Source organism: Coregonus lavaretus (genome assembly GCF_964263955.1).
Source record: "Coregonus lavaretus genome assembly, chromosome: 1".
NCBI lineage: Eukaryota > Metazoa > Chordata > Actinopteri > Salmoniformes > Salmonidae > Coregonus > Coregonus lavaretus.
The window spans coordinates 72,046,866-72,074,204 of NC_139988.1; the positions used below are offsets into that span (position 1 = coordinate 72,046,866).

At 43.3% G+C, this 27,339-nt stretch overlaps 1 protein-coding gene across 1 annotated transcript in view; it reads right to left on the bottom strand.

Annotated features, from left to right (window-relative positions):
* Positions 1 to 6,341: 6,341 nt before the first annotated feature.
* The window catches only part of pth3r (parathyroid hormone 3 receptor), a gene marked incomplete at both ends in the record, with an annotated part of 48,551 nt that continues 27,553 nt past the window's right edge, over positions 6,342 to 27,339 (bottom strand). Inside the window, 8 exons of the mRNA XM_084158523.1 lie at positions 6,342 to 6,866; positions 14,929 to 14,970; positions 15,555 to 15,696; positions 17,656 to 17,750; positions 18,049 to 18,115; positions 18,236 to 18,296; positions 20,491 to 20,644; positions 21,855 to 22,008. Of these exons, the coding sequence (XP_084014649.1) occupies positions 6,342 to 6,866; positions 14,929 to 14,970; positions 15,555 to 15,696; positions 17,656 to 17,750; positions 18,049 to 18,115; positions 18,236 to 18,296; positions 20,491 to 20,644; positions 21,855 to 22,008 (1,240 nt within the window). The remainder of the gene's footprint in view (positions 6,867 to 14,928; positions 14,971 to 15,554; positions 15,697 to 17,655; positions 17,751 to 18,048; positions 18,116 to 18,235; positions 18,297 to 20,490; positions 20,645 to 21,854; positions 22,009 to 27,339) is intronic.

The window sequence follows — 27,339 nt, forward strand, 5'->3', positions numbered from 1 at the left end:
ATTGCTGTAATAGCTTAATTTCCAAATTTTTTCTCGAATAAAAGATTACATCTCACTAGAATAGACAAATAGTTCATGAATTGTTATGCAGACAGAGAAGAGATCAGAGAAAGCAGACAAGCAGACAGAAAAGCAAACAGAAAAGGAAAAACAATAGTCTGTTTAACGATGATGCAAAGCAGAAGATATCAAATATACCTGACAAACAAATATCGCACGTATAGAAAGGCATGCAGAACTCCACATTCCGTAATGGGTGCAGCAACCCACTAGTCATTGGTTTCTTTATTACAACCACTGATAAATTAAATCACCAATCACGCTAAAACTACATGTTATTTCTTCATGATCAATGGATCAATGTTTAAGTGATGGCGCCGGAGGGGATGGCTGTCGTTTAATGGACTCTTGACCAACTGTGCTATTTTGTTCGTTTTTTCGCATTGTTTGTAACTTATTTTGTACATAATGTTGCTGCTACCGTCCCTTATGACTGAAAAGAGCTTCTGGACATCAGAACAGTGATTACTCACCTTGAACTGGACTAAGAATGTTTCTTTCATGAGTCGGACGAGAGGGATTTGCTCCAGACACCCAAAAGGGCCCTCATCCCCATCATTCGCAGTAGAAAGAAAATGAAATACTGCGGAAGGAGATCGGGGTGCCTGGTAAGGAGCTGGCGACGAGTGGCTAATCTGCCTTAGCCATCGACACTATTGGCCAACTTACAATCGCTTGATAATAAAGTGGACGAACTACAAGCACGTATATCCTACCAACGGGACATTAAAAACTGTAATATCTTATGTTTCACAGAGTCGTGACTGAACGAAGACATGAATAACATACAGCTGGCGGGTTATACACTGTATCGGCAGGATAGAACAGCAGCCTCTGGTAAGACAAGGGTAGCGGTCTATGTACAGTCGTGGTCAAAAGTTTTGAGAATGACACAAGTATTGGTCTTCACAAAGTTTGCTGCTTCAGGGTTATGAGATATTTTTGTCTGATGTTACTATGGTATACTGAAGTATAATTACAAGCATTCCATAAGTGTCAAAGGCTTTTATTGACAATTACATTAAGTTTATGCAAAGAGTCAATATTTGCAGTGTTGACCCTTCTTTTTCAAGACCTCTGCAATCCGCCCTGGCATGCTGTCAATTAACTTCTGGGCCACATCCTGACTGATGTGAGGGGAACGGCATTCTTGCATAATCAATGCTTGGAGTTTGTCAGAATTTGTGGGTTTTTGTTTGTCCACCCGCCTCTTGAGGATCGACCACAAGTTCTCAATGGGATTAAGGTCTGGGGAGTTTCCTGGCCATGGACCCAAAATGTCGATGTTTTGTTCCCCGAGCCACTTAGTTATCACTTTTGCCTTATGGCAAGGTGCTCCATCATGCTGGAAAAGGCATTGGTCGTCACCAAACTGTTCTTGGACGGTTGGGAAAAGTTGCTCTCGGAGGATGTGTTGGTACCATTCTTTATTCATGGCTGTGTTCTTAGGCAAAATTGTGAGTGAGCCCACTCCCTTGGCTGAGAAGCAACCCCACACATGAATGGTCTCAGGATGCTTTACTGTTGGCATGACACAGGACTGATGGTAGCGCTCACCTTGCCTTCTCCGGACAAGGTGTTTTCCGGAGGGGATTCATCAGAGAAAATGACTTTACCCCAGTCCTCAGCAGTTCAATCCCTGTACCTTTTGCAGAATATCAGTCTGTCCCTGATGTTTTTCCTGGAGAGAAGTGGCTTCTTTGCTGCCCTTCTTGACACCAGGCCATCCTCCAAAAGTCTTCGCCTCACTGTGCGTGCAGATGCACTCACACCTACCTGCTGCCATTCCTGACCAAGCTCTGCACTGGTGGTGCCCCGATCACGCTGCTGAATCAACTTTAGTAGACATCCTGGCGCTTGCTGGACTTTCTTGGGTGCCCTGATGCCTTCTTCACAACAATTGAACCTCTCTCCTTTAAGTTCTTGATGATCCAATAAATGGTTGATTTAGGTGCAATCTTACTAGCAGCAATATCCTTGCCTGTGAAGCCCTTTTTGTGCAAAGCAATGATGACGGCACGTGTTTCCTTGCAGGTAACCATGGTTAACAGAGGAAGAACAATGATTTCAAGCACCACCCTCCTTTTAAAGCTTCCAGTCTGTTATTCTAACTCAATCAGCATGACAGAGTGATCTCCAGCCTTGTCCTCGTCAACACTCTCACCTGTGTTAACGAGAGAATCACTGACATGATGGCAGCTGGTCCTTTTGTGGCAGTGCTGAAATGCAGTGGAAATGTTTTTGGGGGATTAAGTTCATTTTCTTGGCAAAGAGGGACTTTGCAATTCATCTGATCACTCTTCATGACATTCTGGAGTATATGCAAATTGCCATCATCAAAACTGAGGCAGCAGACTTTGTGAAAATTAGTATTTCTCATTCTCAAAACTTTTGACCACGACTGTATCTTTGAAAACAACAGCTGGTGCATGATATCTAAGGAAGTCTCAAGGTTTTGCTCGCCTGAGGTAGAGTTTCTCATGATAAGCTGTAGACTACACTATCTACCAAGAGAGTTTTCATCTATATTCTTCGTAGCTGTCTATTTACCACCACAAACCGATGCTGGCACTAAGACCGCACTCAATGAACTGTATACGGCCATAAGAAAACAGGAAAACGCTCATCCAGAGGCGACTCTCCTAGTTGCCGGGGACTTTAATGCAGGGAAACTTAAATCTGTTTTACCTCATTTCTACCAGCATGTTAAATGTGCAACCAGAGCGGGAAAAAACTCTAGACCACCTTTACTCCACACACAGAGACGTATACAAAGCTCTCCCTCGCCCTCCATTTGGCAAATCAAACAATAATTATATAATAATTATTCCTGCTTACATTCATAAACTAAAGCAGGAAGCACCAGTGGCTCGGTCAATAAAAAAGTGGTTAGATGAAGCAGATACTAAGCTACAGGACTGTTTTGCTAGCACAGACTGGAATATGTTCCGGGATTCTTCCAATGGCATTGAGGAGTACACCACATCAGTCACTGGCTTCATCAATAAGTGCATCGATTACGTCGTCCCCACTGTGACTATACGTACATACCCCAACCAGAAGCCATGGATTACAAGCAACATCCGCACTGAGCTAAAGGGTAGAGCTGCTGCTTTCAAGGAACGGGACTCTAATCCGGAAGCTTATAAGAAATCCCGCTATGCCCTCTGACGAACCATCAAACAGGCAAAGCGTCAATACAGGACTAATATCAAATTGTACTACACCGGCTCCGACGCTCGTCGGATGTGGCAGGGCTTGCAAACTATTACAGACTACAAAGGGAAGCACAGCCACGAGCTGCCCAGTGACACGAGCCTACAAGACGAGCTTAATTACTTCTATACTCGCTTCGAGGCAAGTAACACTGAAACATGCATGAGAGCATCAGCTGTTCCGGATGACTGTGTGATCACGGTCTCCGTAGCCGATGTGAGTAAGACCTTTAAACAGGTCAACATTCAAAAGGCCGCAGAGCCAGACGGATTACCAGGACGTGTACTCCGAGCATGCGCTGACCAACTGGCAAGTGTCTTCACTGACATTTTCAATATCTCCCTGTCTGAGTCTGTAATACCTACATGTTTCAAGCAGACCACCATAGTCCCTGTGCCCAAGAACACCGAGGTAACCTGCCTAAATGACTACCGACCCGTAGCACTCACGTCTGTAGCCATAAAGTGCTTTGAAAGGCTGGTCATGGCTCACATCAACACCATTATCCTAGAAACCCTAGACCCACTCCAATTTCCATACCGACTGGTTGCATCACTTCCTGGTATGGCAACTGCTCGGCCTCCGACCGCAAGGCACTACAGAGGGTGCGTACGGCCCAGTATTTCACTGGGGCCAAGCTTCATGCCATCCAGGTCCTCTATACCAGGCGTTGTCAGAGGAAGGCCCTAAAAATTGTCAAACACTCCAGCCACCGTAGTCATAGACTGTTCTCTCTGCTACCGCACGGCAAGCGGTACCGGAGCGCCAAGTCTAGGTCCACGAGGCTTCTAAACAGCTTTACCCCCAAGCAATAAGACTCCTGAACATCTAATCAAATGGCTACCAAGACTATTTGCATTGCCACCCCCCCCCCCCCCTTTTACGCTACTGCTACTCTCTGTTTATTATCTATGCATAGTGACTTTAATAACTCTACCTACATGTACACATTACCTAAATTACCTAGACTAACCGGTGCCCCCGCACATTGACTCGGTACCTGTATCCCCTGTACAGTGGGGAGAACAAGTATTTGATACACTGACGATTTTGCAGGTTTTCCTACTTACAAAGCATGTAGAGGTCTGTAATTTTTTATCATAGGTACACTTCAACTGTGAGAGACGTAATCTAAAACAAAAATCCAGAAAATCACATTGTATGATTTTTAGGTAATTAATTTGCATTTTATTACATGACATACGTATTTGATCACCTACCAACCAGTAAGAATTCCGGCTCTCACAGACCTGTTAGTTTTTCTTTAAGAAGCCCTCCTGTTCTCCATTCATTACCTGTATTAACTGCACCTGTTTGAACTCGTTACCTGTATAAAAGACACCTGTCCACACACTCAATCAAACAGACTCCAACCTCTCCACAATGGCCAAGACCAGAGAGCTGTGTAAGGACATCAGGGAGAAAATTGTAGACCTGCACAAGGCTGGGATGGGCTACAGGACAATAGGCAAGCAGCTTGGTGAGAAGGCAACAACTGTTGGCGCAATTATTAGAAAATGGAAGAAGTTCAAGATGACGGTCAATCACCCTCGGTCTGGGGCTCCATGCAAAATCTCACCTCGTCGGGCATCAATGATCATGAGGAAGGTGAGGGATCAGCCCAGAACTACACAGCATGACCTGGTCAATGACCTGAAGAGAGCTGGGACCACAGTCTCAAAGAAAACCATTAGTAACACAGTACGCCGTCATGGATTAAAATCCTGCAGCGCACGCAAGGTCCCCCTGCTCAAGCCAGCGCATGTCCAGGCCCGTCTGAAGTTTGCCAATGACCAACTGGATGATCCAGAGGAGGAATGTGAGAAGGTCATGTGGTCTGATGAGACAAAATAGAGCTTTTTGGTCTAAACTCCACTCGCCGTGTTTGGAGGAAGAAGAAGGATGAGTACAACCCCAAGAACACCATCCCAACTGTGAAGCATGTAGGTGGAAACATCATTCTTTGGGGATGCTTTTCTGCAAAGGGGACAGGACGACTGCACCGTATTGAGGGGAGGATGGATGGGGCCATGTATCGCGAGATCTTCGCCAACAACCTCCTTCCCTCAGTAAGAGCATTGAAGATGGGTCGTGGCTGGGTCTTCCAGCATGACAACGACCCGAAACACACAGCCAGGGCAACTATGGAGTGGCTCCGTAAGAAGCATCTCAAGGTCCTGGAGTGGCCTAGCCAGTCTCCAGACCTGAACCCAATAGAAAATCTTTGGAGAGTGCTGAAAGTCCCTATTGCCCAGTGACAGCCCCGAAACCTGAAGGATCTGGAGAAGGTATGGAGGAGTGGGCCAAAACCCCTGCTGCAGTGTGTGCAAACCTGGTCAAGACCTACAGGAAACGTATGATCTCTGTAATTGCAAACAAAGGTTTCTGTACCAAATATTAAGTTCTGCTTTTCTGATGTATCAAATACTTATGTCATGCAATACATTTCAAATTAATTACTTAAAAATCATACAATGTGATTTTCTGGATTTTTGTTTTAGATTCCGTATCTCACAGTTGAAGTGTACCTATGATAAAAATTACAGACCTCTACATGCTTTGTAAGTAGGAAAACCTGCAAAATCAGCAGTGTATCAAATACTTGTTCTCCCCACTCTATATAGCCTCGCTATTGTTATTTTACTGCTGCCCTTTAATTATTTGTTACTTTTATTTCGTATTATTTTATATTGTATTTTTTTGTGTGATATTTTTTTGTATTCTTTCTTAAAACTGCATGGTTGGTTAAGGGCTTATAAGTAAGCATTTCACTGTAAGGTCTACACCTGTTGTATTCGGCGCATGTGACAAATAACATTTGATTTGATATGATTTGATTTGGTTTACACACAATGATTCTTTAACCCCCACTAAATAATGTACGTAGCTAAGTCTTCGGACATCAGTCACGACTCAAGCAAACAGGGGATCCAAGGGAGATTTAAATAGGTCCTTGGAGATCACTTGAATGGAGCCTTGATATGGATCCATGGCAGGAATCTGGCTAAGTAAAGCCATCTGATACAGTGCTCACTGTTTGACGCCATAGATCTGACAGTTCCAGTTCACAAGATGGTCTCTAGTTCCTTTAGAGACAAAGAGCAGCAGGGCTCCTCGTCTCCCAACCACTGGGGCGCAGAGGCTGCAGTCTCTGTCTTGGCTCCACCACCACCCCCTTGGATCCCCTCGTTAGCAGCCCTGGGGTGCCTGGGAAAGGTGCCTACACCGGCCCCAGCTCCAGCACCAGCACCCACCCCCGGCCTCCTAATGACAAGTTCCTGCCTGGGGGTCTCCGTGTCGCTGGGCACGTAACCTGGCAGGTTGGTGAGGGGGTGGAAGGAAGAGGTGAGGAGGCGTGGCTGCCTGCTTCCCCCTCCCCCGTTGCTTCCCCCGGCTCCTCCCACCCCGGAGGCCCCATTCAGCGACATTCCTCTGGGATTGGCCACAGTCAGACTCACACTGTGGGTTGTGGTGTGTGACATCATGCCGCCGTAGTAGCAGCTGCCCCCGCTGCTGGTCACCCGGGTCTTCTGTTTAAGGTCCAGGGCCAGGCTCCGCCGTAGCCACGCCTTCTTTACCTCCGCCTGCACCTGGGAAGACAGGAATTAAAGTGGAACTGACAGTGTTTAAGCAACATAAAATCTTATTAAAATCTGTTCATATACACCCCCAGCAAGAATATGACACCTTTTTTAAATGTTCTGACAAGCGAGCACTTGGAGATGGTCATTTTCACGTTTTCATAAATTCATAGAATGTTTGGGAATGACATAGAGTAAGGCATCTGTGAAACTTCTATAGCAATAGAGTGGGAAAGCGGCGGTGTGTTTGGACAATTAATAGACACTGCTGTAAATAAAACCTAATAAAAACATCTGTCTCATCCAGGACCGGAGTCTACGCAGACCAGTGCACCATAACCAATCAGAGCTACATTTACATTACATTTACATTTTACATTTTAGTCATTTAGCAGACGCTCTTATCCAGAGCGACTTACAGTTAGTGAATACATATTTTTTTATACTGGCCCCCCGTGGGAATCGAACCCACAACCCTGGCGTTGCAAACGCCATGCTCTATCAACTGAGCTACATCCCTGCCGGCCATTCCCTCCCCTACCCTGGACGACCCTATGCCAGCTGATTCATGATTTCGACTGGCTGAGAAACGCTGCCTGCCTGTCTCGTCCCAACTCCCGACACGTTCATTACTATGGGACAGCTGGAGATCGAATTTGGAAATATTGAAACAATGTTGCAAATGTAGGAGAGACAGACAACAAGGTTTATACAAATCTCCGCGCTTGAAAACTAAATGTTAGTCCAAAAGAAATGTGAGATGATATCTAGATGCTTTTTATAGTGGAGATAAAGATTATAAATTGCCTGGCTAGGCTGATGAAACAGTGGATTGCGCAGTCAGATGGAACAGAGTAAATAGGCATTTTAACATCATGAATTTAGCCGGTGGTAACTTGTGGAATAGACACCGGCTGGAAAGCGGTTTTAACCAAACAGCATTCAGGATTAGAACCACCCGTTGTATAATGCACTATTGGCACAGGACGGTTGATCCGAGTGTTCCTCACAACGGCAGTCAAGCACCCAAGCTAACTGGCTAAAGTTGGCTAGCTTGCAAGCTACATCCAGACACAAATGCGAGAACAACTCACGCACAGGAGGTTGGTGGCACCTTAATTGGGGAGAACGGGCTCGTGGTAATGATTGGAGCGGAATCAGTGGAATGGTATCAAATACATCAAACACATGGTTTCCAGGTGTTTGATGCCATTCCATTCGCTCCGTTACAGCCATTATTATTTTCCCCTCAGCAGCCTCCACTGACCTCACACTGACCATTTTACTCGCCCTAGCAGGGCTGATTAGGCTGTTAATATGTTATCTAGAGTGTTAGTGACCAACTGTGCTGCTGGCAACAATTTAATTACAGTGGGGAAAAAAAGTATTTAGTCAGCCACCAATTGTGCAAGTTCTCCCACTTAAAAAGATGAGAGAGGCCTGTAATTTTCATCATAGGTACACGTCAACTGTGACAGACAAATTGAGATTTTCTTTCTCCAGAAAATCAAATTGTAGGATTTTTAATGAATTTATTTGCAAATTATGGTGGAAAATAAGTATTTGGTCACCTACAAACAAGCAAGATTTCTGGCTCTCACAGACCTGTAACTTCTTCTTTAAGAGGCTCCTCTGTCCTCCACTCGTTACCTATATTAATGGCACCTGTTTGAACTTGTTATCAGTATAAAAGACACCTGTCCACAACCTCAAACAGTCACACTCCAAACTCCACTATGGCCAAGACCAAAGAGCTGTCAAAGGACACCAGAAACAAAATTGTAGACCTGCACCAGGCTGGGAAGACTGAATCTGCAATAGGTAAGCAGCTTGGTTTGAAGAAATCAACTCTGGGAGCAATTATTAGGAAATTGAAGACATACAAGACCACTGATAATCTCCTTAGATCTGGGGCTCCACGCAAGATCTCACCCCGTGGGGTCAAAATGATCACAAGAACGGTGAGCAAAAATCCCAGAACCACACGGGGGGACCTAGTGAATGACCTGCAGAGAGCTGGGACCAAAGTAACAAAGCCTACCATCAGTAACACACTACGCCGCCAGGGACTCAAATCCTGCAGTGCCAGACGTGTCCCCCTGCTTAACCCAGTACATGTCCAGGCCCGTCTGAAGTTTGCTAGAGTGCATTTGGATGATCCAGAAGAGGATTGGGAGAATGTCATATGGTCAGATGAAACCAAAAGATAACTTTTTGGTAAAAACTCAACTCGTCGTGTTTGGAGGACAAAGAATGCTGAGTTGCATCCAAAGAACACCATACCTACTGTGAAGCATGGGGGTGGAAACATCATGCTTTGGGGCTGTTTTTCTGCAAAGGGACCAGGACGACTGATCCGTGTAAAGGAAAGAATGAATGGGGCCATGTATCGTGAGATTTCGAGTGAAAACCTCCTTCCATCAGCAAGGGCATTGAAGATGAAACATGGCTGGGTCTTTCAGCATGACAATGATCCCAAACACACCGCCCGGGCAACGAAGGAGTGGCTTCGTAAGAAGCATTTCAAGGTCCTGGAGTGGCCTAGCCAGTCTCCAGATCTCAACCCCATAGAAAATCTTTGGAGGGAGTTGAAAGTCCGTGTTGCCCAGCGACAGCCCCAAAACATCACTGCTCTAGAGGAGATCTGCATGGAGGAATGGGCCAAAATACCAGCAACAGTGTGTGAAAACCTTGTGAAGACTTACAGAAAACGTTTGACCTGTGTCATTGCCAACAAAGGGTATATAACAAAGTATTGAGAAACTTTTGTTATTGACCAAATACTTATTTTCCACCATAATTTGCAAATAAATTCATAAAAAAAAATATTTTCCTCATTTTGTCTGTCACAGTTGACGTGTACCTATGATGGTCCTCTGTAGCTCAGCTGGTAGAGCACGGCGCTTGTAACGCCAAGGTAGTGGGTTCGATCCCCGGGACCACCCATACACAAAAATGTATGCACGCATGACTGTAAGTCGCTTTGGATAGCCAGAGTGAATTTACGAATGGAAGAAATATGCTAACTGGATAACAGTTGTTTAAGTTCTGCATCGCTAGCTAGCTAGCTAGCTAGCAAAGTGCTTCACATATATTGCTAGCTAACCAGATGGCACCTGCATCTCTAGCTGTCACCCACTCCTCCAATGACATGACATCCTCCCAGCAGGTAGATAGCTAACGTTAGGCTCTGTTTTTTTAGCTTTGTATTGACATTCCCAGCCTTAGTTACAGTCATCCTTTTTTGTCCAAAATATTGAGTCTTTGAAACAGTGCATCCTGAATTGGTGGAAGCAGCAAACAATGTACCAGGCCAGCTGTGATTTACTACCAGATAGCAATATTTGTTGGACTACCAATAAATGTATTGGTGAACTATATGAATCATGCATTGAACTGCATCCATCTACAGTGCATTCGGAAAGTATTCAGACCCCTTCCCTTTTTCCACATTTTGTTACGTTACAGCCTTACTCTAAAATGGATTGAATTGTTTTTTTCCCTCATCAATCTACACACAATACCCCATAATGACAAAGCAAAAACAGTTTTTTTGAAATTTTTGAAAATGTATTATAAATAAAAAACGGAAATATCACATTTACATAAGTATTCAGACCCTTTACTCAGAACTTTGTTGAAGCACCTTTGGCAGCGATTACAGCCTTGAGTCTTCTTGGGTAGGACGCTACAAGCTTGGCACACCTGTATTTGGGGAGTTTCTCCCATTCTTCTCTGCAGATCCTCTCAAGCTCTGTCAGGTTGGATGGGGAGCATCGCTGCACAGCTATTTTCAGGTCTCTCCAAAGATGTTAGATCGGGTTCAAGTCTGGGCTCTGGCTGGGCCACTCAAGAACATTCAGAGACTCGTCCCGAAGCCACTCCTGCGTTGTCTTGGCTGTGTGCTTAGGGTCGTTGTCCTGTTGGAAGGTGAACCTTCGCCATAGTCTGAGGTCCTGAGCGCTCTGGAGCATATTTTCATCAAGGATCTCTCTGTACTTTGCTCCGTTCATCTTTCCCTCAATCCTGACTAGTCTCCCAGTCCCTGCCGCTGAAAAACATCCCCACAGCATTATGCTGCCAACACCATGCTTCACCGTAGGGATGCTGCCAGGTTTCCTCCAGACGTGACGCTTGGCATTCAGGCCAAAGAGTTCAATCTTGGTTTCATCAGACCAGAGAATCTTGTTTCTCATGGTCAGCGTCCTTTAGGTGCCTTTTGGCAAACTCCAAGTGGGCTGTCATGTGCCTTTTACTGAGGAGTGGCTTCTGTCTGGCCACTCTAACCTAAATGCCTGATTGGTGGAGTGCTGCAGAGATGGTTGTCCTTCTGGAAGGTTCTCCCATCTCCACAGAGGAACTCTGGAGCTCTGTCAGAGTGACCATCAGGTTCTTGGTCACCTCCCTGACCAAGGCCCTTCTACCCCGATTGCTCAGTTTGACCGGGCGGCTAGCTGGGGGACCTCAATTCTGTAGAAATGTTTTGGTACTCTTCCTCCGATCTGTGCCTCGACACAATCCTGTCTCAGAGCTCTACAGCCAATTCCTTCGAACTCATGGCTTGGTTTTTGCTGTGACATGCACTGTCAACTGTGGGACCTTATATAGACAGGTGTGTGCCTTTCCAAATCATGTCCAATTAATTGTATTTACCACAGGTGGACTCCAATCAAGTTGTAGAAACATCTCAAGGATGGTCAATGGAAACAGGATGCACATGAGCTCAATTTCGAGTCTCATAGCAAAGGGTCTGAATACGTATGTAAATAAGGTATTTCCGTTTTTTTTTCTCAATACATTTGCAAATATTTCTAAAAACCTGTTTTCGCTTTGTCATTATTGGGTATTGCGTGTAGATTGATGAGGAACATTTGGATTTTCATCCATTTTAGAATAAGGCTGTAATGTAACAAAATGTGGAAAAGGGGGTCTGAATACTTTCCGAATGCACTGTATTCTGCCAACAATGTCTGCAAGGAGCTTTACATATGAAACAGCCTACATGGCAGCATCCTGATTTATCAGCCTCTGAGGCCGCTATTGAATCTGATCAGCCTTCCAGGAATAGAGCTCACCCACTCTGGATTATATGCATCTGCCTATAAAGCACTTGACAGCTAATCTGTCTGCAAGAAGACTTACCTATGAAATAGCCTACAAGGCAGCATCCTGATTTATAAGGCTCTGAAGCTGAAATTGAATCTGATCAGACTGTCACCCACTGTAAATTTAAATATTATCCCAAGACATGAAGTGTCCCTTATACACTGAACAAAAATATAAACAACATGTAAAGTGTTGGTCCCATGTTTCATGAGCTGAAATAAATGATCCCAGAAATGTTCCATACACACAAAAAGCTTATTTCTCTCAAATATTGTGCACAAATTTGTTTACATCCCTGTTACTGAGCATTTCTCCTTTGCCAAGATAATCCATCCAGCTGACAGGTGTGGCATATCAAGAAGCTGATTTAACAGCATGATCATTACACAGGTGCACCTTGTGTTGGGGACAAAGTCACTAAAATGTGCAGTTTTGTCATACAACACAATGCAACAGATGTCTCGTTTTGAGGGAGCGTGCAATTGGTATGCTGACTGCAAGAATGTCCACCAGAGCTGTTGCCAGATAATGTAATGTTCATTTCTCTACCATAAGCCAACTCCAACATCGTTTTAGAGAATTTGGCAATACGTCCGACTGGCCTCACAACTGCAGACCACGTGTATGGTGTTGTGTGGGAGAGCGGTGTGCTGATGTCAACGTTGTGAACAGAGTGCCCCATGGTGACGGTGGGGTTATCGTATGGGCAGGCATAAACTACGGACAACGAACACAATTGCATTTTATCGACGGCAATTTGAATGTACAGAGATACCGTGATGAGATCCTGAGGCGATCCTGAGGCCCATTCATCCACAACCGTCACCTCAAGTTTCAGCATGATAATGTCGCAAGGATCTTTACACAATTCCTGGAAGCTGAAAATGTCCCAGTTCTTCCATGGCCTGCAAACTCACCAGACATGTCACCCATTAAGCATGTTTGGGATGCTCTGGATCGACGTGTACGACAGCATGTTCCAGTTCCTGCCAAAATCCAACAACTTGAATAGTAGTGGGACAACATTCCGCAGGCCACAATCAACAGCCTGATCAACTCTATGAGAAGGAGATGTGTCACGCTGCATGAGGCAAATGGTGGTCACACCAGATACTGACTGGTTTTCTGATCCACACCCCCACTTAAAAAAAAGGCACACTATATATACAAAAGTATGTGGATACCCCTTCAAGTTAGTGGATTTGGCTATTTCAGCTACACCCATTGCTGACAGGTGTATAAAATTGAGCACACATCCATGCAATCTCCATACACAAACATTGGCAGTAGAATGGCCTTACTGAAGAGCTCAGTGACTTTCAACATGGCACCGTCATAGGATGCCACCTTTCCAACAAGTCAGTTCGTCAAATTTCCGCCCTGCTACAGCTGCCCCGGTCAACTGTAAGTGCTGTTATTGTGAAGTGGAAATGTCTAGGAGCAACAACGGCTCAACCAAGAAATGGAAGGCCACACAAGCTCACAGAACGGGACTGGCGAGTACTGAAGCGAGTTCCACGTAAAATGTGTCTGTCCTCGGTTGAAACACTCACTACCAAGTTCCAAACTGCCTCTGGAAGACACTTCAGCACAATAACTGTTCGTTGAGAGCTCCATGAAATGGGTTTCCATGGCCGAGCAGCCACACACAAGCCTAAGATCAGCATTCGCAATGCTAAGCATCGGCTGGAGTGGTGTTAAGCTCGCCGCCATTGGACTCTGGAGAAGTGGAAACGCCTTCTCTGGAGTCATGAATCACGCTTCACCATCTGGCAGTCCGACGGACGAATCTGGGTTCGGCAGATGCCAGGAGAACGCTACCTGCCCGAATGCATAGTGCAAACTGTAAAGTTTGGTGGAGGAGGAATAATGTTCTGGGGCTGTTTTTCATGGTTCGGGCTAGGTCCCTTAGTTCCAGTGAAGGGAAATCTTAATGCTACAGCATACAATGACATTCCTAACAATTCTGTGCTTCCAACTTTGTGGCAACAGTTTGGGGAAGGCCCTTTCCTGTTTCAGCATGCCCCCGTGCACAAAATGAGGTCCATGCAGAAATGGTTTGTTGAGATTGGTGTGGAAGGACTTGACTGGCCTGCACAGAGCCCTGACCTCAACCCCATCGAACACCTTTGGGATGAATTGGAATGCCGACTGCGAGCCAGGCCTAATCGCCCAACATCAGTGCCCGACCTCACTAATACTCTTGTGGCTGAATGGAAGCAAGTCCCCGCAGCAATGTTCCAACATCTAGTGGAAAGCCTTCCCAGAAGAGTGGAGGCTGTTATAGCAGCAAAGGGGGTTCAATTCCATATTAATGCCCCTGATTCTGGAATGAGATGTTCAACGAGCAGGTGTCCACATACATTTGGTCACGTAGTGTATCTGTGACCAACAGATGCATATCTGTATTTCCAGTCATGTGAAATCCATAGATTAGGGCCTAATTTATTTATTTAAATTGACAGATTTCCTTATATGACCTATAACTCAGTAAAATCTTGGAAATTGTTGCATGTTGCGTTTATACATTTGTTTAGTATATTTATACACATATCAGTTATGCACGCTAACAACCAGCATAGGTAACAAGCTACCTAGCTAACTAGCTAGCTCACAAGACTAGCCAAGTTAGCTGCGTTGTTCCTTGCATGCGATTGGCTGTAGTCTTTGGGGCCTGGGAGACAAGCTGCCTGTCAGGCATCGTTCAGGGCTCCTTGATGAAGTGGTTCTCGTGCATCTGAGCAAATTAATAGATGATGCGTGGTACTTTTGATTATCGTGATCTCGACAAAACAACTTTTGTTATGTAGTGGCCACAAGAAAAGTATCTTGTGATCTCAACAAAACAACTGTTGAGATAAATAAGTCGTGATCTCGACATAACAAGGGATTTTATTTATTTATTCATATGTCCTGTCTGGACTTCCGTAGATATTCAAAATGAGGTAGATTGTTCTTCATTTACCTCCCCATTGCAGAAACAGTAGATGAATGCCACAAAGAATCCCTGAAAGGATAAAAGGGGAAAAGCCCAAGTTAGATAAAGGAAATACATTTAGTGCTGTTCGACATTTACTAACAGCACTTAAGACAGATTTTTAGGACATAACATAAATCTGTCATCAATAGTCAATAGTCATCAACAGTCAATAGACAATAGCCTGCATAAAACTGGCAGATTAGCCTTTTTTCGTCATGAATCTTGTTCTGGAGGCAGCTCTGCACAGTGGTTACTAGCTGACACAGCCACAAAAAAAAATCACCTCAACCCTAACTTTAACTACACTGCTAACCATAATGCCTAACCCTAACCTTAAATGAAGACCAAAAAGCAAATGTTGGTTTTGATGAATCTTTACAATATAGCTAATTGTTACTTTTCAGCTGGCCTATCTAATGGGAAATCACTCAGTTTTGCCTCAAGGACAAGACTCATGACAATAAACGTCAACTTGCGGTCATTACTATTTTTTTTATATTTTGTAAAATATTTTTTTATTTGGGGGGGGGGGGGGGGGGGGGGGGGTAGATCAGCTTTAATATTGCAGAGAGATTGTAACTTCCATCAATTTGCCCTTTGGGGTGTCTGACCTGGGAAGAGTTGAAGAACATCTCGTAGTGCATCTGCACCTGCCACAGCAGGCCCGTAACCTCAGTGTAGGGTAGAGCCATAAACACCATGTAGTGCACTCCAAACAAGGGCATCAGGACAAGGGTGGATTTCAACAGCTTCCTGTGGACAGTAACGGACAAAATTGTACAGATAATATTATATCAGTGTAATATACTATTTATCTACAGTACCAGTCAAAACTTTGGACACACCTACTCATTCAAGGGTTTTTCTTTATTTTCACAATTTTTTACATTGTAGAATAATAGTGAAGACATCAAAACTATGAAATAACACATATGGAATCATGTAGTAAACAAAAAAGTGTTAAACAAATCAAAATATATTTTAGATTTGAGATTCTTCAAATAGCCACACTTTGCCTTGATGACAGCTTTGCAAACTCTTGGCGTTCTCTCAACCAGCTTCATGAGGTAGTCACCTGGAATGCATTTCAATTAACAGGTGTGCCTTCTTAAAAGTTAATTTGTGGAATTTCTTCTTAATGTGTTTGAGCCAATCAGTTGTGTTGTGACAAGGTAGGGTTGGTATACAGAAGATAGCCCCATTTAGTAAAAGACCAAGTCCATCTTATGGCAAGAACAGCTCAAATAAGCAAAGACAAACGACAGTCCATCGTTACTTTAAGACATGAAGGTCAGTCAATACGGGAAATGTCAAGAACTTTGAAAGTTTCTTCAAGTGCAGTCACAAAAACCATCAAGCGCTATGATGAAACTGGCTCTCATGTGGACCGCCACAGGAATGGAAGACCCAGAGTTACCTCTGCTGCAGAGGATAAGTTCATTCGAGTTACCAGCCTCAGAAATTGCAGACCAAATTAATACTTCACAGAGTTCAAGTAACAGACATATCTCAACATCAACTGTTCAGAGGAGACTGTGTGAATCAGGCCTTCATGGTCGAAATGCTGCAAAGAAACCACTACTGAAGGACATCATTAAGCAATGGACATTAGAACATTGGAAATTTGTCCTTTGCTCTGGATTCCAAAATTGAGATTTTTGGTTCCAACCGCCGCGTCTTTGTGAGACACGGTGTGGGTGAACGGATGATCTCCGCATGTGTATTTCCCACTGTAAAGCATGGAGGAGGAGGTGTTATGGTGTGGGGGTGCTTTGCTGGTGACACTGTCTGTGATTTATTTCGAATTCAAGGCACACTTAACCAGCATGGCTACCACAGCATTCTGCAGCGATACGCCATCCCATCTGGTTTGGGCTTAGTGGGACTATCATTTGTTTTTCAACAGGACAATGACCCAACACACCTCCACGATGTGTAAGGGCTATTTTACCAAGAAGAAAAGTGATGGAGTGCTGCATCAGTGATGGCCTCCACAATTCCCCCACCTCAACCCAATTGAGATGGTTTGGGATGAGTTGGACAGCAGAGTGAAGGAAAAGCATCCAACAAGTGCTCAGCATATGTGGGAACTCCTTCAAGACTGTTGGAAAAGCATTCCAGGTGAAGCTGGTTGAGAGAATGCCAAGAGTGTGCAAAGCTGTCATCAAGGCAAAGGGTGGCTATTTGAAGAATCTCAAAATATAAAATATATTTTGATTTGTTTAACACTTTATTGGTTACTACATGATTCCATGTGTTATTTCATCGTTTTGATGTCTTCACTATTATTCTACAAGGTAGAAAATAGTAAAAATAAAGAAAAACCCATTGAATAAATGGGTGTGAACAAACCTTTGACTGGTACTGTATGTTTGAATAAAGTGGCCTTGATTTAGAGAAACTATGTAAGACAACGTAGGATTTATTATCAAGATACAGCCAATGTATTCCCATAACATGCACAGTGATTTCTGATTTCAAATGATATTTTCAAAACACAAATTTACAGTCACATGTTTAGCAATCAGGAAAAACTAGCCTAGGCTCTATCACAAATGAAGAAATGGTGGGTTGTATCATGTGCATAGAGCATGTATCCATTAATTTATCCATGCTATTACTAGTACTGTTTATTACAAGTGCATTACTAGTTTATTACTAATCTATTGCCAGTCTTTTACTGTTTATTGTTAGTCTAATACAGTCCCTCACCTGTACTGCTGACGGGGGTCCAGTTTGCCTGTGTTGGTCTCCCATAGCTTAGAGGCCAACACTCGTATGATGTTGAGGAACAGGAAGAAGTTCACCTGTAGGAAGAGTTAGAAATGCATGTAAGGTGTCCATATTAAGACAGCCTCAGAGTCACAAGGAGTTGGTGTAACAGTCACTCTGACTTCGGACACCGTATTCATGCTCTTAAGTTGAAGATCAGTTGAAAGCGGAGACATCCAATAAATAGTACATTTCAGCTTTTGAGCTTATTTGGATTGTGTCAAATAAGATGTTTGATGTGAAATCACGGATGCTATCCAACAATAAAAAAGGGACATGAGACAAATGCTTGTGAAGTGCATGAGTCAAGGTGAAAAGGAAATATTTACTTACTACAATGGCTGCAAGAATCGGGACTTGATAGATCCACTTCAGATTTCCCGCACTGATGTCCCAGCACCTGCAAATGGGGAGAACACACTGCGATTGTGTGTTGTGTGTAGAATAGCTAGTGTTAAGTGTTAAGTGTGATTATTCACTTCAATGTGATGTACACACAATTTTGTATAAAGGGACTCACTGAGTGTCCGCCAGTGATGCTCGCGCACTGACCCAAATGGACACAAACACTGCAGGGACACCTATGAGAGAGGGAGGGAAAGAGGTAGGAGGGTGAAATAGATTAATGTTGAATTCCCGTCTGAGCTATCTAACATAGCCACAACAAAGGTCTTTCAAGGTGGTCTTTTCCAGTGGTGGACAAAGTACCCAATTGTCATACTTGAGTAAAAGTAAAGATACCTTAATAGAAAATGACTCAAGTAAAAGTGAAAGTCACCCAGTAAAATCCTACTTGAGTAAAAGTCTAAAAGTATTTGGTTTTAAATATACTGAAGTATTAAAAGTAAATGGAATTGATCAAATAATAATAATCTGATCTCGCAACGCTTGGAGGAGTGTTTAAAGGGGCAATCTGTGACTGCTTTTAAACCCTTTTTTGGACTTTTAGATTAATAATACAGTGAGGGAAAAAAGTATTTGATCCCCTGCTGATTTTGTACGTTTGCCCACTGACAAAGACATGATCAGTCTATAATTTTAATGGTAGGTTTATTTGAACAGTGAGAGACAGAATAACAACAAAAATATCCAGAAAAACGCATGTCAAAAATGTTATAAATTGATTTACATTTTAATGAGGGAAATAAGTATTTGACCCCTCTGCAAAACATGACTTAGCACTTGGTGGCAAAACCCTTGTTGGCAATCACAGAGGTCAGACGTTTCTTGTAGTTGGCCACCAGGTTTGCACACATCTCAGGAGGGATTTTGTCCCACTCCTCTTTGCAGATCTTCTCCAAGTCATTAAGGTTTCGAGGCTGACGTTTGGCAACTCGAACCTTCAGCTCCCTCCACAGATTATCTATGGGATTAAGGTCTGGAGACTGGCTAGGCCACTCCAGGACCTTAATGTGCTTCTTCTTGAGCCACTCCTTTGTTGCCTTGGCCATGTGTTTTGGGTCATTGTCATGCTGGAATACTCATCCACGACCCATTTTCAATGCCCTGGCTGAGGGAAGGAGGTTCTCACCCAAGATTTGACGGTACATGGCCCCGTCCATCGTTCCTTTGATGCGGTGAAGTTGTCCTGTCCCCTTAGCAGAAAAACACCCCCAAAGCATAATGTTTCCACCTCCATGTTTGACGGTGGGGATGGTGTTCTTGGGGTCATAGGCAGCATTCCTCCTCCTCCAAACACGGCAAGTTGAGTTGATGCCAAAGAGCTCGATTTTGGTCTCATTTGACCACAACACTTTCACCCAGTTCTCCTCTGAATCATTCAGATGTTCATTGGCAAACTTCAGATGGGCCTGTATATGTGCTTTCTTGAGCAGGGGGAACTTGCGGGCGCTGCAGGATTTCAGTCCTTTACAGCGTAGTGTGTTACCAATTGTTTTCTTGGTGACTATGGTTCCAGCTGCCTACAGATCATTGACAAGATCCTCCCGTGTAGTTCTGGGCTGATTCCTCACCGTTCTCATGATCATTGCAACTCCACGAGGTGAGATCTTGCATGGAGCCCCAGGCCAAGGGAGGTTGACAGTTATTTTGTGTTTCTTCCATTTGTGAATAATCGTTGTCACCTTCTCACCAAGCTGCTTGGCGATGGTCTTGTAGCCCATTCCAGCCTTGTGTAGGTCTACAATCTTGTCCCTGACATCCTTGGAGAGCTCTTTGGTCTTGGCCATGGTGGAGAGTTTGGAATCTGATTGATTGATTGCTTCTGTGGACAGGTGTTTTTTATACAGGTAACAAACTGAGATTAGGAGCACTCCCTTTAAGAGTGTGCTCCTAATCTCAGCTCGTTACCTGTATAAAAGACACCTGGGAGCCAGAAATCTTTCTGATTGAGAGGGGGTCAAATACTTATTTCCCTCATTAAAATGCAAATCAATTTATAACATTTTTGACATACGTTCTTCTGGATTTTTGTTGTTGTTATTCTGTCTCTCACTGTTCAAATAAACCTACCATTAAAATTATAGACTGATCATTTCTTTGTCAGTGGGCAAACGTACAAAATCAGCAGGGGATCAAATACTTTTTTCCCTCACTGTATATACCCATTGATTCTTGAAGAATATCACTTATGAATGCCTCATGAGCTTTGTTCAACTGTCATTCCCCATCCGAACCCAACATAAGCTTTTTTTACTGCATTTTTTGTAAACAATGTAAATGTAAACAAACACTGTATAGCCTCAAAACAAATGGTGAAATGGTTCTACCTGGAACCAGAAAGTGTTCTCCTGCAGGGAGTGTAGAAAGACTCACCCCAGCCGATGATGGTGAGTGCCCACAGGTAGTTCTTGTCTGAGAGGAAGGCCATGAAGATGAGGCTGTGCAGGTACAGCCCCTCCACCAGGATCCAGTAGTGATTGGTCGCCAGGAAATACAGGAAGAGAGTAACGGCCACCTTACAGCCCACCTATAGGGCACCAGAGAGAAGAGAGGTGTCATGTTCATATCGTTAATAAGGGACTTGGGACATTCAACATATCATCATCAGATAATGGTTCCAATGGATCAATGGGATAGAGCAGGAGGGGCAAGCTACGGTTTCAATTCGTAGCTTAAACTAGATATAAAGTATGTAGAAATTATAATGGACCTAAACTACCAGTCAAAAGTTTGGACACACCTACTCATTCAAGGATATGTCTTTATTTTTTTACATCGTAGAATAATAGTGAAGATATCAAAACTATGAAATAACACATATGGAATCATGAAGTAACCAAAAAAGTGTTAAACAAATCAAAATATATTTTAGATTTGAGATTCTTCAAATAGCCACCCTTTGCCTTGATGACAGTTTTGCACACTCTCGCGTCCTCCTGCCACATCCGACGAGCGTCAGAGCCGGGGTAGTAGGATTCAATCTTAGTCATGTATTGACGCTTTGCCTGTTTGATGGTTCAACTGAGGGCATTGGGGGATTTCTTATAAGCGTCCGGATTAGTGTCCCGCTCCTTGAAAGCGGCAGCTCTAGCCTTTAGCTCGGTGCGGGTTTTGCCTGTAATCCATGGCTTCTGGTTGAGATATGTATGTACAGTCACTGTGGGGACGACGTCATCAATGCACTTATTGATGAAGCCGGTGACTGATGAATGCCATTGGATGAATCGCGGAACATATTCCAGTCTGTGCTAGCAAAACAGTCCTGTAGCGTAGCATCCGCGTCATCTGACCACTTCCGTATTGAGCGAGTCACTGGTACTTCAGGAGGATAGAATTATGGTACGATTTTCCAAATGGAGGGCAAGGGCGAGTTTTGTATGCGTCTCTGTGTGTGGCGTAAAGGTGGTCTATGGTGATTCAAGAGGGACAAACAACAATAGCAAACATAACACACCCACATCGAACCACACCCCCAAGATGCAAATATTGTTTTTCTTAATGAGCAGCAGGAAAAGCCCAAGCAAAATCGTTGAGTTCAGCCACCCTTTAAGAAAAATTATATGTAGCTTCCTCCTATATGTGCAGGTGTGGGGGTACTACTTATATCTGACTGTTTACTGTTGTTTGTTTCCTGTTGTGTTTTTCGATGTATGTGTGAGCTGTGGGAAGATGTTCCTCGTGTAGGACAATAAACTTCAATCTAATCTAATCTTAGTCAGTAAAGAAGTGCACAGTACCATATGGGGTCTCTCTGCCAAGTCCTCCGCTTCAGTCTTTCCGTCGTCAGACATGGCGTAGAGGACAGCATCCTTCACAAAGATACTGATGGCCCGACACACAAAGGAGGTGAATAGGTGAATGTGGATGTAGTTCCGTGTGCAGTGGAGACGCCTGGAGGGAAGAGAGAGAACGAGAGATAGTCATGTTTGCAATGCTTCTTTCACAAATACAACAACAGCTCAAAGATGCCCCAATACCCAGAACCTTTTGTCATAGTAACCATCCAGAACATGTGAAAAAAAAGACATAAATAATCCTCCAAACCCGCCCACTGAAGACACACCAGATCCCAGCCGTCTGATAACATTGTTGAGAACTGATTCCAGTGCAGATTACAATAGGTCCAGAGACCCCAACAGCTACCTATGAGGCCTACACTTGCCACATGCTCATCACATTAATAACAGATAGGTATCATAGTGTGCCTTGGGCCTGGTCTCCTGTACTTAACCCTGGGAGTGTGACAGACCATTGATAGGATCAAAGATTTATTGGAAATTGGAATCCGGCTTAATATGGTTCAGCTAGGGTCTATCCTGGGTTTTAACTCAGGGCTTTTTCAATCTAAAGATCACATTAAAAGCAATGATTTAGTTGGCTAACAGCATATACATTTTTGGTGTACAGTGAAATTGCCCCTAGACACTGATCTTAGGTCAGTTTTGAATTTCCTCCACGAAATGGGTAGTATACACCCACAACCCGTATACGGGCTGAAAATGGCAGATGTGGTCACTGATAAGCACCTAAATTGGAACGCAGTGGCTGTACAGTAACATGCTATACATGACAGAGCTCAGTGTCTCTGCTTTATAGCACTGTTTGGGATATATACTTTTTTGTTGTCTGAGAGAGGGGAATGCTGTAAATCAAGACCAAAGAGCTCTCCAAGGATGTCAGGGACAAGATTGTAGACCTACACAAGGCGATTATTCACAAATGGAAGAAACACAAAAGAACTGTCAATCTCCCTCGGCCTGGGGCTCCATGCAAGATCTCACCTCGTGGAGTTGCAATGATCATGAGAACGGTAAGGAATCAGCCCAGAACTACACAGGAGGATCTTGTCAATGATCTCAAGGCAGCTGGGACCATAGTCACCAAGAAAACAATTGGTAACACACTACGCCGTGAAGGACTGAAATCCTGCAGCGCCCACTGCTTCCCCTTGCTCAAGAAAGCACATATACAGGCCCGTCTGAAGTTTGCCAATGAACATCTGAATGATTCAGAGGAGAACTGGGTGAAAGTGTTGTGGTCAGATGAGACCAAAATCGAGCACTTTGGCATCAACTCAACTCGCCGTGTTTGGAGGAGGAGGAATGCTGCCTATGACCCCAAGAACACCATCCCCACCGTCAAACATGGAGGTGGAAACATTATGCTTTGGGGGTGTTTTTCTGCTAAGGGGCCAGGACAACTTCACCGCATCAAAGGGACGATGGACGGGGCCATGTACCGTCAAATGTTGGGTGAGAACCTCCTTCCCTCAGCCAGGGCATTGAAAATGGGTCGTGGATGGGTATTCCAGCATGACAATGACCCAAAACACACGGCCAAGGCAACAAAGGAGTGGCTCAAGAAGAAGAACATTAAGGTCCTGGAGTGGCCTAGCCAGTCTCCAGACCTTAATCCCATAGAAAATCTGTGGAGGGAGCTGAAGGTTCGAGTTGCCAAACGTCAGCCTCGAAACCTTAATGACTTGGAGAAGATCTGCAAGTGAGTGGGACAAAATCCCTCCTGAGATGTGTGCAAACCTGGTGGCCAACTACAAGAAACGTCTGACCTCTGTGATTGCCAACAAGGGTTTTGCCACCAAGTACTAAGTCATGTTTTGCAGAGGGGTCAAATACTTATTTCCCTCATTAAAATGCAAATCAATTTATAACATTTTTGACATGCGTTTTTCTGGATTTTTTTGTTGTTATTCTGTCTCTCACTGTTCAAATAAACCTACCATTAAAATTATAGACTGATCATGTCTTTGTCAGGGGGCAAACTTACAAAATCAGCAGGGGATCAAATACTTTTTTCCCTCACTGTATATGTGCCCTTTGTTCCCCATTGTCCTTGTCGATTATTGTACCTGTACTCTGTTGTATCGGCTTTCGTGCTACGTGTTACTGTACATTGTATTACGGTTTACATACTGTGTAATTGTGCACTTGTTATTACGGGTCTCATCCCGTGTATTATTTAGAGGTTTACAACTCGCTCTTTTGTTTGGGTTACATCCCTGTGTTTTATATATATATATATATACACACGTGTTTGTTTTGGGCTTCGTACCCGTCGTTTTTCATGACATACCTTATGTTGGGTAGAGAAATAAAAAACCCTATTACGTATTCCTGCGCCTGTCTTCTATCATTTTACAACGTGACACCTACCCCACATTTTCATGAATATTCGTATTATGTTAATGAATGTATCCAGAGTATTTTCAGATGTTGTTATCGACAAACGCTGCGAAAAGTACAGCAAATGTAATCATAAAATCATCAGTGTACTGTTTGGATTCAGTCTTGTGTCCAGGTGAACTGTCGTGTCCTCACCTTTGGGTTAAAGATTGGGGGAGGGGAAGCTCATCCTAGATCTGTATTTAGGGGAAACTTTACCCTGGAGCATTATTTTTATGTGTGTTTGAAACACACAAGAGTGGTGAGTTAATTTCAGGGCTGCTTTACTGTAATCTGCCGGTTCTCATTGCATCATACGTCATCACTACACACCAGCAATGTTCAGCAATGAATTTTTTGGGGCACTGAGCAGATTTTAGGTCTTGTGAGCAGAAACTTGAACATTGTGAGAATTTTGTGCAACTTTACAGTGAACACTGAGGCTGTACCCTTACAGTTTTAGACAGTAGCCAATAGGTTATTGTGGCTATTTTGAGCATAATGTAGGCCTACCAAGAAAACCAATGGAGCGAATCCCATAACATTTTCACATGGAAATAGCTTTTGATTTCTATGATATAGCCTACAGTAGCCTATATGTGGTGTTCACTGCAGGCCTACATTGCATGAGACTTTTAAAAATGTTTTTACATTATTTATTTTTTACTTGGTATGTAACACCGTGGGCCAAATAGGTGACTGTAAAGTGCATTGTGTTGTATGATGCAACAAACCACTACAAAATAAAATTTATTATTATTACCATACAGAGAATTTGACAATGTAGACTATCACTCTGCATATTGGCTTATATACATATTCAAACCTGTCTCAAAATACACCACTGCCCCTTTAATTAAGATAAGCTTTTTACCTGACTGGCTTTTCAAAGACCGCTTGAAATGTACCCTACACTTTTTGTGCTCTTGTAGGAAGCAGTAACTACCCATTGCTTACCTATACTTATCTATAACTGGGCTAATAACTTACTAACTAGCAAAGAATATCAACAAATGTGCACTGAGCTGAACTGATCTGAAAAGCGCATTCACTCCCGGGTGATTGAAAGACCGCTCATGGGCTACCCCCGCCAATAGAATTCTACTCCGTTGCGATCTGGCTCTGCCTAAAACAAAAACACAGAGTCAATCTTGCAAAGTTAGATTTGTTGCATTGAAAAGGGGCTGATACAGTTGAAGTCGGAAGTTTACATACACTTAGGTTGGTGTCAGTAAAACTCGTTTTTCAACCACTCCACAAATTTCTTGTTAACAAACTATAGTTTTGGCAAGTCGGTTAGGACATCTACTTTGTGCATGACACAAGTAATTTTTCCAACAATTGTTTACAGACAGATTATTTCACTTATAATTCACTGTATAACAATTCCAGTGGGTCAGAACTTTATATACACTAAGTTAACTGTGCCTTTAAACAGCTTGGAAAATTCCAGAAAATGATGTCATGGCTTTAGAAGATTCTGATAGGCTAATTGACATAATTTGAGTCAATTGGAGGTGTACCTGTGGATGTATTTCAAGGCCTACCTTCAAACTCAGTGCCTCTTTGCTTGACATCATGGGAAAATCAAAAGAAATCAGCAAGACTTCAGAAAAATAATTGTAGAGCGCCACAAGTCTGTTTCATCCTTGGGAGCAATTTCCAAATGCCTGAAGGTACCACGTTCATCTGCACAAACAATAGTACACAAGTATATACACCATGGAACCACGCAGCCGGCATACCGCTCAGGAAGGAGACGCGTTCTGTCTCCTAGAGATGAATGTACTTTGGTGCGAAAAGTGCAAATCAATCCCAGAACAACAGCAAAGGACCTTGTGAAGATGCTGGAGGAAACAGGTACAAAAGCATCTATATCCACAGTAAAACAAGTCCTATATCGACATAACCTGAAAGGCCGCTTAGCAAGGAAGAAGCCACTGCTCCAAAACCGCCATAAAAAAGCCAGACTACAGTTTGCAACTGCACATGGGGACAAAGATCGTACTTTTTGGAGAAATGTCCTCTGGTCTGATGAAACAAAAATAGGACTGTTTGACCATCGTTATGTTTGGAGGAAAAAGGGGGTCGCTTGCAAGCCGAAGAACACCATCCCAACCGTGAAACACGGGGGTGGCAGCATCATGCTGTGGGGGTGCTTTGCTGCAGGAGGGACTGGTGCACTTCACAAAATAGATGGCATCATGAGGAAGGATAATTATGTGGATATATTGAAGCAACATCTCAAGACATCAGTCAGGAAGTTAAAGCTTGTTCGCAAATGGGTCTTCCAAATAGACAATGACCCCAAGCATACTTCCAAAGTTGTGGCAAAAAGGCTTAAGGACAACAAAGTCAAGGTATTGGAGTGGCCATCACAATGCCCTGACCTCAATCCTATAGAACATTTGTGGGCAGAACTGAAAAAGCGTGTGTGAGCAAGGAGGCCTACAAACCTGACTCAGTTACACCAGCTCTGTCAGGATGAATGGGCCAAAATTCACCCAACTTATTGTGGGAAGCTTGTGGAAGGCTACCCAAAACGTTTGACCCAAGTTAAACAATGTAAAGGCAATGCTACCAAATACTAATTGAGTGTATGTAAACTTCTGACACACTGGGAATGTAATGAAATAAATAAAAGCTGAAATAAATCACTCTCCTACTATTCTGACATTTCACATTCTTAAAATAAAAGTGGTGATCCTGACTGACCTAAGACAGGGAATTTACTAGGATTAAAGGTCAGGAATTGTGAAAAACTGAGTTTAAATGTATTTGGCTAAGGTGTATGTAAACTTCCGACTTCAACTGTATAATGTTGATTCGATCACAGAAGAAACGTTGATCTAGAGTGCATTCGCAGAGTGTTCAGACCACTTCACTTTTTCCACATTTTGTTACGTTACAGCCTTATTCTAAAATTGAATAAATAAAACATGTTCCTCATCAATCTACACACAATACCCCATAATGACAAAGTGAAAACAGGTTTCTAGAAATTCCTGCAAATTTATTTAAAAAATATAATTATAATAACTTA